General features: G+C 35.2%; 1 protein-coding gene across 1 annotated transcript; it reads right to left on the bottom strand.

Moving 5' to 3' along the window:
* Nucleotides 1-11,371: 11,371 nt before the first annotated feature.
* Nucleotides 11,372-13,591, bottom strand: LOC149812815 (uncharacterized). Its single transcript, XM_089992300.1, has one exon. It carries the CDS (start codon nucleotides 13,589-13,591, stop codon nucleotides 11,372-11,374), a length of 2,220 nt encoding a protein of 739 aa, XP_089848426.1.
* Nucleotides 13,592-13,953: the final 362 nt, after the last annotated feature.

Consider the following 13,953-nt stretch of genomic DNA (forward strand, 5'->3'; position numbering starts at 1 on the left):
AAATTATTTGGATATTCTATTTGATCGTCTTGTTGGAGGATTTGGTTTGTTCTATATAAAAAATATCAAGAGCACTAGGTTGTTTTTCACTCCTACTTCTAGTGTATTTAAAAATAGAAGGTTTAAGGTTAAACTTGTCATTAGCATCCTAAACATTAATTTGAGGTTCTACAACAACTCATCACATAATGTAAGAATAAAAAAAAACTTTCAACAAAAAATATATTTTTCAAAACATAATGTTTATTATTTTTTAAATCATAACGCATACAACCTTTTTGGTTTTTCAAGATAACTATGTAAAACACAGAACCACTTTAGAAAAAAAATCGGTAGTTATGATCACATGCTTTAAACCAAGCTGAGAATGGAGGAAGGAGAGACTGAGATAGTCGGAGATAGGGGATCGGGCAGCCATGGCTGGCCTCCTTAAGGGGACCTACTGCTCCAAATGCAATAGGGTCATCCACCACTGAGAACAACTGTGGAGTTAATGCAGCTCCAACCAGACCATCGCAGTCTTAAACCTACTGCAAGTGAGGAAAAAGATGAGGCTACTTAGCTGGGATAGACCTTAGTGTCATACCAGAAAGAAAATGAAATAGGACGGCCGACTCCGCAGCAATCAGTTTGAAGCTTTGCAAGAGAAGGAAAGGAAAGCCCAGATGGGGACCAACAACTGTCTGATGGAGGGGCAAAGGTGAGGTGATGATGGACGTTTATAAAAGCTTCCGAAAGGAGGAAATTCTGGTAGGCAATATGACAAAGGAAAGAAAGCAGAAGGCCATACAAGAGAGGTTGCCCCACTTCAAGAACCAGGGGACAGGGGACGGTGACAGAATAAAATTGTATGGCCATCTCAGAATAAATGATTGCACATGTTTGTTGATTAGGGCATCATCAGGATTGAATTGAGTATGCAGCCTTTGTGTATATGATATGATGTATGCATGATAATAACAAATATGTAGTATAAGCATAAAAATGACTCATGAGTGATCTTGGGTCCAATGAATCTCATGGGTGCCTGCGAAGCACCAAAGAAATAACTGACTGGACAATCATACACATAATCACATAATTGTCTCAAGGAGGTCGTGCTTAAAGTCACTCAGATATGGGGTTTGAACTTCAAGTTGTTTGAATGAGTTAAAATAGCATGTGTTATATAATCTTCTCTAGTGAAAATTGGGTTAGTGAGCCTGTCTATTGAGGGCACTTGAAATTAATTCATGAGCTTAATAATTAAATAATACCTACGACTCATTCAAACTCGAGACTACTTTGGAGAGAGTGGTGGTACATAGGATCGGTTGACCGTTGTCGTTTTGGAGAGTTAGGTGTCTCAATTGGTCCCTAGTTTCTGATTGTATAGGGTTGGACTACCGTATGACCTAGGTGATATGTCATAAAACTCTTTATAGTAGGAATCGATTTCATATGGACCACTAAGAGATTCTCTCGATCACAGACCGCTTCAGTGAAATCTCTGAAAGGAGTTCGAAGATTCTTCAAATCGATGAAGCTAATAAAATACATAGCATAATAAACACCTCATTGGATTAATTGAATAAGAGTTAGGAACCTAAGAGTGTACCTTCAAGGGTAGAAAAGAGAAACAAATTATTAAGTACAGAATCACTAGTTTTGAGACAGTCTTTGCATAAATTTATTGGTTTACTTTGGATTTGTTTATTGTAGCATAATTGTTCTGAAATTAACTCCAAGCATGATTGATTGTGATAATGTATTTATGCATGTCATGATATACTATGTAGCCCACAAACACCAAACATGTTATGTATCACATCTTAAGATTCATGAAGGTTAAGGATCAACTGGGATATTAACCAAGTTCCTCATTGTTGCTATATTGAGACCGACTTCAAGATTCCAGACTCGATAAATCAAATCATTAATAATAAAAAATGGTGTCCTGGAATGCCTCATCGGTTCATTTGGATGGATAATAATGAATTCTTCACGTCTTATGGTCAGGTATCTAGCAAAATTTAGCTAAAGAGGGACTTCAAAAGTCATCAAAATATCACCCCCTGATTGGTTTCAGGAAAACAATGAAATATAAATTATTGTAACAGGATTTTACAAATTAAATAAAATTTGGTAGGGGCCTGACTAACCCTAGCTTGCCTTTCAAAAAAAAGTTTGTAGTTATGATTTAGTTTTATTTTAAAAAGTTTTTATATATAAGTAATGTTTTTCAAAAATGAAAAAAGCATTTTATTTATAAGATAATTGTTGTTAGAGCAGCTTTAACCTAAAAATATTTTATCACATTGTTTAAAATAAATAATATTTTAATTTCTCAATGATGCACATATATTTTCTTTCAGCTAAACCATTTTGTTGATCAGAATTAAGGACAAGACTTTTGGTGAACATATCCATTTGAATCAAGATAATTTTGAAATTATTTCAAAGATACATTTTTCTTTGAATCAATATAAAATATAGAAATGTTTAAACTAAAGGTTGTTTCTATGATGGTATTGTACCACCATAACTTATGATAGTATACACTTGATTTACATAGATATAAGTTTCAAACTAGATCCATACAAATAAGAGTGCATACCAACATATGGTATCATGGTACAAAACCACCTTACATTTTTCTTAAATTAAATTGGTTTTTGATAAAGTTGTAAAACATCTAAAAGTAGTAAAATACTTCAGACTTATTCTTAAGAAAATAAATTCAGGTATATATAGAGTGATCATCTAAAATAATTACATAATATGAAAAACCTCCTTTAGAAACAATAGGAATAAGACCCTAAAAATTCTAATTTAATAAAGTTGCTCTTTCTAAAAGATAATGATTTCATTTTTTAAAATACACAGTCAACATAAGTAAGTTTTCAACATTATAAAAATTTTCTAAATTTGAAAAGCAAGGTAGTTTTAGTAGATTAGGATAATCAATCTTTTGTGTCGTGAATTACTATCATTATTTTTAGTGATATTACAAAAGTTTTTAAATAACTTCAAAAAATTCATGTAGGAGAGGCTCTATTCTCTATCACATATTCCAATCAGCTTCTTTGACTGATGATTCTTCTCCCAACCACCCCTTGATGAGAAAAAAATATTACACCTTTGATCAGAACTTTAAGAAATCAAAAGAAGATTTAAATTTTGGTAGATGTCAAACTTTTAGAGCAAAAGAATTTTTTAATTTTCAATGTTTCTTATAATTTTTACATTGAGCAAAGTTTTATCGGTTTTAAAAACAAAAGAATCATATGAATTGGTACAATAATAGGTGAGAAGATCCATATTTGAGATTATATAAAAGGATGCTCTAAATTTAAAACCAAAAATACATGCTAAGATGCGAACAGATAAAGAGATTGATGTAGAGACCACACCTCCTATCAAGGTAATGAGCACTTTAAGTGTAATTAAAGTGTCTCCACCAATTGAGATATGGATAAGGACTCAATTTGTTTGGAGCCATCATCGATCCACCCTTATTTACTTTTTGGAAATAGCCAACAGAAGCCACATTTTTTCTTATATTTCTTCTTTAACTTTGAGTAATAAGGTTTGATATATCTAAACTCATTATAAAGATGGCAAATAAGGTTTTTCTTTTTATCTCCACCAAAATGTTACTTCCCACATAGTAGAAGTTTATAGGTCCCAAAATTGGAACCAATCCTAGGGACTACCAAAACTCTTTCTTTTGAGTTCTTAGGCTCCACCATGGTGCACACCTCTGCCCAAACCTCATGAAGAGGTAGAATCTCATACCGATGAATGATAACAACTTGCATATGCTCAAACATGGCTCTCAATCTTTTCATAAATTGAAAGAATTGTTCATTATTAATTTCTTTCTTTCTTTGTTGTAAATCATTTAGAGTATCCCAAATTGGCTAAAGTCTAGTTGTTCATCTCATAACCTTTTTTAAGACACCATAATACCCTTTAATGAACTTGTCTCTTTGTTTGTAAGAATGGATGTGGTATGTAATTTCTCTCACTTGCATGTAACATCTTTTGAGTATACATTTCCTTGAGAAATGTTCATATTTTATGGACTCTTTTTCCAAGCGTAAAATATTGACACACTCATTCATGCTACTAATAAACTAATAATGAACCTAGGCATGTCCAACTTTCCATACTTTCATGGCCTTCCAATAATCGGCCAATGCTTTCTCTGCCTCCATCTTTGAATGTTTCCTCGATGCCACTGACTTTTTTGGTGAGAATGAGTTGTCGTTCCAACATGGATATGACCACAAGGTGCCATATTCGACTAAGAATATTTTAATGAGCATTGCTCATATAGGATAGTTGGTCTCATCAATCTTGATTCAAACAGCCTCTTTTTTTTCCATCATGATGAGAGAAGATAATAAAAAAAGGAAGTGGAAAGGATGAAGATCCCTCAAACAATGCTTCAATATCATGAACACTTGAAGGTCACAAGCAATACGATCACTTGAGAAGAAAAAGAGTGTCTTCAATCACGAACAAACGCACGAAGAATTAAGAACCAGATATTTGAAACAATATTTTATTAATCCTTCCAATGCACAAAATTCCATTAAAAATCATATTTACACGATGGGGTTAAACCCTTATTTGTAAGAAATACAAGCACTATTAGGGTTTGCACATGTTCAAGCTCGGCTCGGCTAGAAATATCATTGCTCGAACTCGGCTCGAGCTTGAAGGACTGTTCAAGCTTGGCTCAGCTTCGAGCTTGAGCAGAGCTTGACTGCATTCCAAAAAAATATATTGTATTACATTTTTCAAGGACCGGCATTTGAACCCGCCACCTCTAAAGAGGGAGGTACAAATCCTTATCACTAGATAGGTTAGGGTTGTACCTTTCTAATTTTAAAAACAGAAATTATATAAAAATAGATTTAACAGTCGGATTGTTCAAAGCATTACAACTTGTCAGTGGCATGATTTACACAACTGGATTGTTAAAATTAAAACAAATTTAGGCAGTCGCAGGATGTGATCCTATCACCTTTGGGTAAAGGCTATCGTCATGCCCGTTAAGGTGAAAATACTTTTAATATCACATGATAAACAAATATATACACACTACATACTACATGATCAAGCATAAACGAGTTTTTTGAGCTTAATCAAGTTCAACAACTGGATTAATCTTGGCTCATTTATCTAAGTCGAGCCTGGTCTTATGTTCAAGCTTGGCTCGTTTATCTTCACGGACAAGCTTAAACCGAGCTCGGGATAGCTCGACTCATTGTGCACCCCTAAACACTAGCCATTAGAGAGGAGTATGGTTTCAGTCATCCCCTATGCCATCCCCCATCTTCATATCCCTCTTAAATCTTATGATGCAAGTTGTTTTGATCAAACTTTAACAAGAATCAACCCTTGAATCGTATTTTCTTGCCAAAAATATGTTTTTCTTTAATAAAAACAATTTGTGATTTGTAGGCAATTGAGTTTTGAATCGTGAAAAAATATTTCATGATTTTGGTTATTTAAATGTCGAGCTTCACTAAATGAATGATGTAGATGACATATGGACTCTGATTTGATCAAAACAACCCTTTTTATGTTCAAGTTGGGGGATTAAGGCCCCCCTCATTTAAAGTAGACAAACCCTACTGACAGCTATACAACCACCCATACCAATGGGGTTGGAACTTGCAATGTTCCATCACATGACGACTTGCACAAATTTGTCCGACCAAACAGACGGAGCCCCCTTTGTCAAAAGGACTTGCATCAATGAAAATCTTAAAGAGGGGTACGAAGATAGGGATGACATAAGGGATGAGTGGAACCCATTTGATTAGAGAGGGTGCAAGTGCTTGTTCATCTAGTTATTAGGTCCTGAGCACTAACACAAACTAGTCTAGAAGTGGATATAATAAAGATTAAGTACATGAAAACAATACAAAAAGAAACATGTGTATAACCTAAGTGCTTTAACAATCAACACCCCGTGTGTACATATGTGTACAACGTACAAAAAATTACTGTATTGTCTTGTAAAAATGGTGTGTTATAGTAAAAACCTACAAATATGCCAAAGTCCTAATGTCCAAAATCATTGATTCTCAACTTTTTAGGATCATTTGCACAAATATATTGCAAACCTCCCAATATAGTTAAACTTACCGAGAAAATTCACAACATATTTTCGTGAACCTCCTGATATTTGCACAAACATGTTGTGAGCCTCCAAATATAGTTAAAATCACTAAAGAGATTTGCAATATATTTGTAAAGACCTCACATTTGTACAAATATGTTGTAAACATCTTAATATAGTTAAAATTATTATCAACATATTTATGCAGAACTTCACACGTTCGTACAAATATCTTGCGAACCTACAAAAGATTAGAATAAAAAAAGAGTTTTCCATGATATTTGCACCACCTAGATATATTTGCACAAATATCTTATGAACTTCTGAAATATTAAAATCAAAGGATATTTGCATGATATTTACATGGACCTTTTGACATTCGCAAAAAATATCTTGACATCTTATAGTTGTATGATTTAATACCCATATAAATACTTGTATTTTTTATAACTATTCTGAATCTTTTTGATGATTTTAACTATATTCGAAGGTTCACAACATATATGTGCAAACATGAAAATGTCTATGCAAATATGTTGTCAATCTCCTCGATGATTTTAACCATGTTGAAGGCTTAAAACATATTTGCATAAATGTGAGGAGGTTTATACAAATATGTTGTGAATCTTCTTAGTTTGATTTTAACTATATTTAGAGGTTTGCAAAATATTTATGCAAACATGAGAAAGTTCTCACAAATATGTTGTGAATCTTCTTAGTTTGTATGTTGCAAATCTTAGTTTGATTTTAACTATATTTGGAGGTTCCCAAAATATTTATGCAAACATAAAGAAGTTCTCACAAAAATATTGTGAATCTCCTCGATAATTTTAACCATAGTATGAGGTTCATACAAATATGTTGTAAATCTATTTGGTGATTTTAACCATAATTGGAGGTTCGCAACATATTTGTTCAAACGTGAGAAAGTCCTATATTATGAATCTTCTTCGTGATTTTAACCATATTTAGAGGTTTTCAACATATTTGTGTGAATATGAGAAGGTTCTCACAAATATATTGCAAATCTCTTCAATGATTTTAACCATATTCAGAGGTTCGCAATGTATCCGTGCGAATGTAAAGAGGTCCATGCAAATATATTATGAATCTCTGCAGTGATTTTCACAATGTTCATATGTTTACAACATATTTGTGCCAACGTGAGGAGGTCCGCACAAATATATTGTGAATCTCCTTGCTAATTTTAATTATATGTGGAGATTCACATCGTATTTGTCAGGCCCTCATGCAAAGAATTTTAGATACTTATGAGTTTTTGCTAGAGTTTTCCATATATTTTATGTATACATGAATACAGGCGTTGGCTTAAAGAGCTCCAACTTGAAGGAGGCATCACAAGTTAGAAAAACAAGAGAAGACGTTGGCAGTGGCCATTGAGCAAGAGTGGAAAACTAGAGGTTTTACATGAAGGGATGGTTGAGGTCCTTGCAAGTGTGTGCCAGAGAATCCATCTTTATATATATATATATATATATATATATATATATATATATAGAGAGAGAGAGAGAGAGAGAGAGAGAGAGAGAGAGAGAGAGAGAGAGAGAGGCGTAACTAGGTTGGTTCAGACCCGACTACAAATCGGGTCTAAAAGAGTCAAACCCGACCCAATCTAATTCGGGATTGAGTACGGCTAGAAATTGTGAACCCATATGGGTTAACGGATTCCGGTATGTATTAGGTCGAGTATAATTGGATAAGCTCTTTAATAGACCCATTTTGATTCAGGTAAGGTTGGGTTCAGGTATGGGTATGATCAGCTTGAGTTCTAACTGGTTCGAGTTTCAGCTCGGTTATTGATATGATGTTCTAAACCTAATTGCCCACCAATAAAGAAAATATGTTAACTAATGAAATCAACTATTTGTTAAGAAGATTATATGAAGTTTATTAATTAATCTAAATTATAATAAAAAAACTAAATATAAAAAGAATATTTGCAACCAATTATTTGAAGTTGAAACAAAAAGACAACAATGATATATCATATTCAAAATGTATCATAATTTTGAGTTTGGTTCAAGTCAGTTCACATATAAAAATGGTTTTGGTCGGTTCATGTACAAAGCAGGTTCGGGTTCAGGTTGGGGTCAATTGACGAATAAAATGAGTTTGGGTACATAATCGGGTCAGTTCGGTTTTACAATATGGAGAATCATTTGGGTCAAGTATAAAAATAGGGTCGGGTCCAAACGGGTTCGGGTCTTCATTTGCAATACCCAAGACCCAGCCAGTTTTCATTAGGGATTTATATTTTGAACCCAACCCGAACCCATGGGTCCACTAAAATCAGGTCAGGACAGGTATAATCGGTTTCGGACGTCGGGCTGGGTCAGGTCCAACCCAGTAACACCCTTGTAGCAGATATTAGTAGCCATGACATTTATGAAGAAATCTCAATATTTCCAGTTCTCCATAATAGAAGATCTAACATTGCATTAATGCATTCATACTAAAAGAAAAAAAAGAGAGCACGTGCTACAGAAAGGACACAGAAAGAATCTGTTTTTTTCTTTTGCATGACAATTTCTTTTAGAATAATAATGTTATGAATTTCATATAGAAACAAAGAAAGGAAAAGGGCATGTGCATGATAATATAATTAATATAATAGTTGGCTGTCCTAAAAGAGGACAAATGCAGCCATCGTGAAGAGGTTCTGTAAAATGAACTATGAGATACCATACAGGAGTTATGCAACTCAAAATATGAGTAATACTTTCCTTCTGTTCCATGAGAAATGAATGACATACCTTCCAGCAAAGAATCAGAGTGACTATCATGCTTTGAGGTATCCCTGGGATGTGAGCTCCAGTTCTTACCACCTCAGGTCACGAGAAAGCTCAAACTCTATCATGCGACCAGAATTCTCCCGGAATAAGAGCACACACATCCTTGAGAGTAAAATTCAATAATAAGGCTCATATCACCAACATTGGCTGCAAAACATATCAGGTTGCGCAATGAATCTGAACTAACTTGTTGACTTCTGACAGTTCTATTTAGCTCAGCGGATAGGTTTTTCTTGCCACGAAGTTTTTTCCATTAGAGATCAATGAAATTGAGCAGCACCAAAGAAGAAAAGAAAAGATCATAATTCTTCATATACCAGATTTGATTTGGGTCCCTCCACAACTTGCATATAACACCAAGGGAGTGGTCATAATTCTTCATATAACATCTGCAAATTTAGTCCAACAAGCATCAACTACCCAAAAGCAACTAAGAGAAGGTCTGAAAATCAATTCAAGATTTGAAAATGACACATATAGACACACACATGCACATGCGCATGCAGAGTTTGTGTTATTGTCCATGTATTGGCTAACAGTCCTTGCAGAAAATTAAAAAATGTGCAAAAAAATAGAAAAATACCATAACATGTTTAGTTATTTCATACAAGAATTTCTTCAAGAAAATACATGAGCAACAGATTGAACATATTAAGATAATGGTTTCAGGTATCTTCTGATATCTCAAAGATATTCAGGAAACAACAGGAAATTCCACGAAGAGTTGGATGGAACATTGAGATCCTCCACGCTAATGAACTATTCTTCCAAAAAAGTCACAAGATGATAAGACATGGTAAGAATATCATGGTATGATTGATCATATGTACTTTCTCACATATCATTTCTCAACATAAGGTTATTTGTGCACCACATAGACAGTCAACGTCCTTATGATGACAATGGTTGGATTAGGTTAACTATGCAGAAACAATCTTGGATGTAAGTACTGAGAAAAATAAGTCGCTAAAGATGGTTAAATGTGATAAACCTATGGCCAAGCTGTAGCATTTTAACCATGGGATATCTTTCTGTTTGGATAATCAAGCAGCAGGGCATAGGCCGCCCTGCATTCACTAATATTTAATAAAGTTGCACAATTACAAACAACCACCGTTGGCATGGTACAAGACATCCATCACCCCTCAAGCTTCTTGGATATCACGACTATGTTTCAGCAGTCCTTTTTGTATCTCTTCTCTTCCTCATTAAATACACTAAATGGGATAGGATAAAATAGAATGAACCTATTAATTCTAAAGATAAACCAACAAATTAATAAGCAGTCACACACTTGGCAGCAAATTATTGATATCATATTCCTCAAAAGAACCAACTTATTTATACAGTTCCAGACAGATTTCCCAACGTCCTCTTCACATCCAGCTCTAATCCTGGGAACTCAAAAAACATAATCTCGTGATTTTCTATAAAATGCAGAACTATGTGTTGGCAAAATAACATAGACCAAATGCCTGACCAGTCCATTATCAAAAAATAAAATTACCAGATCAGTCTCCCGATGATTCAACCCAAGATCAGGGACCCACCAAACCTTTTCCATTGTCCAGACTCCAGACATATACTATTTCTTGCAGCACTTTTCACCTACAGTACATTCACTGTAGTTAAATGAATGTTGACAAACGAAGGCAGCATCAGATATGGATTATACCATCAATCATGGTCTGTGTGCATACTAGGAAAGAAAGAAAAGACAACAAAAATTATATAGTAGACTTCCCAAATAAAGATAGTAGATTTCAAATAAAGCTTTATGAATTGTTTCTTTCGTCAGTGCAAACATAAATTCATTGTGCAGTACATCAGCACCAAGTCGCTGTTTGCAACACCAAAGTCTACAAAGATTTCTATTGTGCAGATCACCCATCCGAATTCAGTGTCTACTGCAGATTTATACAAGGGTAGGAGAAATTTCCTGGCCAGATGTATTTAACAAAATATTAATGGTGTTTTTCCAGATATTGAATAAAAAAACTAATTTTCTGAGTGAAGAAAAGAAAAAGAAAACGAAAAGGAAACTGTAGAAATGAAGTAACTGGTAAGAAACAACTTTACATGCATGATGTTCATCAACTACATCTTGTTTTAATTGTCACCCATCCAGTGATGTATTTGAAATAATGTGTTTTTGTATAATTTTGAGAAAAAAATGTGAAAATGTTTCTTCTATTGTTTGTTTAAAAACTCCTTGGGGTTTTCTGACAAAAAACACTGATTTTTAAAGTTCTACCTAGAAAAAATCCTAGACAAGATATTATCAAGATCAATGATGGTGACTGCAGCTTTAGTAAATCAAAATTGAAAGAAAATTACCTGCTAATCAAAGGAATCCATGAAGCAGCTAGGCTTTAGGATCCAGTAACTTTATTTGGTGGATCAATGTCACAGTTCTAATCTGAAACCACCATTATCCAATTCAAGAAACTGCTAAATCATGTTGTTTGCCAGGATGTTGAAGTCTCGCTAGCAAATCCTTGCATGAAATACTAGTGTTTCTCTTTGCAAAGATTGGAAGCAAGTCCTTCAAGTTAGAATGCTCGTCATCTCTACAAATATAGTTCAAGATAGTTGTGATCATTTTGACATCAAGAATGATATCATTTGCTGCCATTTGATGGAGCAGGTCAATAACTCTCTCTGTTTCACCCAGTGCTCCGAAACCCTTGACCAGAGAATCATATATAACCACATCTGGACTATAACCCTTTGAAAGCATATTTTCAAACAATGCAGTGGCTTCATGCAATTTTCCAGCTTTGGAGTACCAGTTTATTAAGATTGAATAAGTAACATTATCAGGAACTAAACCCTTTCCAATCATATCTCCAAGCAACTCTTCTGCATCTTGAAGGTCTCCTTCTCTGCGTGCTCCATCTAATAGAGTATTGAAAGATACGATATCAGGCTCACAGCCGTCCTCGTTCATTTTGTGATATAAGCTCACTGCTTCCTGGAAACAACGTCCCTTGCACAAAGCTGACATCAATGTGTTATAATCAAAGAGTGTGGGACTGTGATCATGATCTCTCATTCCATAGAAAAGTCTTTTTGCAGTGCCAATCATTCCATTTTTGCACAAACCATCTATCGTTACACTGTAAGTAACAGCATTTGGCTTGAGTCCCATGTCAATCATGTTTTGTTGAAGCTTCATCGCCTCATCTGCATTGCCTATCTTGTATAACCCATCAATCAACATGTTAAAAGTCACAACATTGTGGAGGTTCTCTCTCTCAACCATCTTAGCAAAAAATTCCATTGCTTCGTAGATCCGGCCTTCTTTGCATAACCTGTGGATCAGTGTATTATACGTCACCGCATCTGGTCTAACACATGAACCATCAGCAGAACTTGCTTGAAGAACTTTGTCAAAGAGTTCCTTTGCTTCATCAACTTTGTGTGCATCACAAAGTCCAACCATCAATGTGTTGTATGTTACCACATCAGGATTTCTTCCTCTATCAATCATTCTATTAAGAAGCCTAATGGCATCAGACATCTGACCTTCCTTACAGAGTCCATTAATCAAAACATTATATGTCACTACACTTGGTTCCACTCCTTTCTGCAACATTTCATCAACCAACTCCATGGCTTTATCCACCCTTCCATCTTTACATAGCGCGTTGAGAAGTCCTGTATATGTAACAACATCAGGATTGAGATCCTGTCTAACCATATTATCATACATTTCTATTGCATTCTTCCAGTTGCCAAACTTACAAAAACCATGAATCAAACTCGTATAAGTCACAACATTAGGAGATATCATCTTCTCATGCATCTCGCCGAATAGTTCCATAGCCTTCTTAACATCTCCTCTGTTACAGAAACCATTTATAAGCGAGCTATACACGAAAACATCAGGATTAAGGCCTTTCTCACACATCTCCACTAACAAGCCCAAAGCTTCATCAAATCTACCATTTTTACAAAGACCATCAATGATAATCGTGTAAGTAGCAACATTAGGACAACAGTTATGCTTCCCCATTTCAATCAGCATCCCGAACGCCTCCTCCAATTTCATCAATTTACACAACCCATTCATCACAACATTAAAAGTTACAACATCACAGCAAATTCCCACTCTCCCCATGTCCCTAAACAACTCCATCGCCTTCGAGTTCCGCCGCTCCTTGAACAAGCATTTAATCAAAATATTCAAAGAATGAACCTTAAACTCATACCCATGTTTCAAAATCAACCCAGTTACTCCGAACGCGAATTCGGGCTTGTGGGTGTTGCAGAAACAGATAAGAATCGAGTTCATAGTCACGTAATCGGGCGAAATCGATGCTCTGGCCATGTTTCTATGCACCAAGAGTGCGGTTTCGTACTTACTCGACTTCATCAACGCATCGAGAAGAATGTTACAAGTAACAACCGAGGGTTTTGATGCAGAAGAGAGCGCAGAATCGAAGAGGGAGACGGCTTCTTCGAGCAGGAAATTGGGTTTGCAGAGAGATCTGAGACGATGGTTGATGCCCATAAGATGGGTTTCTTCGGAATTGGTTCTAGAAACGTTGCCAAATGAAGAAGAGCAACGATGAGAGAGTTTGATCAACGGAGAAGAGAGATTCTTACAGTGAGAGTGCAAGCGACAGCGGTTGATGATAGCCTCTGTGAGTGCCATCGCCGCTGCACCAGAGAAGCAAAGACGAGGCCTTTGCAGTGGTGAGGGGAGAAAAGGATACAGACTACAGAACTACAAACTCTGTGAGAACAAGGAGAGAGAAGGTTTCATCTGGTTTTGAAATAACGTATTATTAACCCATTAGAAAAGCAAAAAACAAAACGTGTTCTTCACGATATTTTCCAAAGGATGCATAATTAAACAAATTTTCATTAATTTAATGATAAATAATAGCACTCCCCTTTCTCCTTTTGACATAGATTGAGGTGAGGGTGGTGTATGGTCTCCGACCAATGATGCACTTAATCCCACATTTCGTGGAATGAGTGCCACGTATGTAAGCACATGTGGCTCGTATTCTC

The sequence above is a fragment of the Nuphar pumila genome, chromosome 16 (genome assembly GCF_984573655.1).
Source record: "Nuphar pumila chromosome 16, dmNupPumi1.hap1.1, whole genome shotgun sequence".
In the NCBI taxonomy this organism is placed as follows: domain Eukaryota; kingdom Viridiplantae; phylum Streptophyta; class Magnoliopsida; order Nymphaeales; family Nymphaeaceae; genus Nuphar; species Nuphar pumila.

Excerpts from the sequence above, each read along its gene's own strand:
- LOC149812815 (XM_089992300.1), bottom strand. The coding sequence starts at position 13,591 with ATGGCACTCACAGAGGCTATCATCAACCGCTGTCGCTTGCACTCTCAC.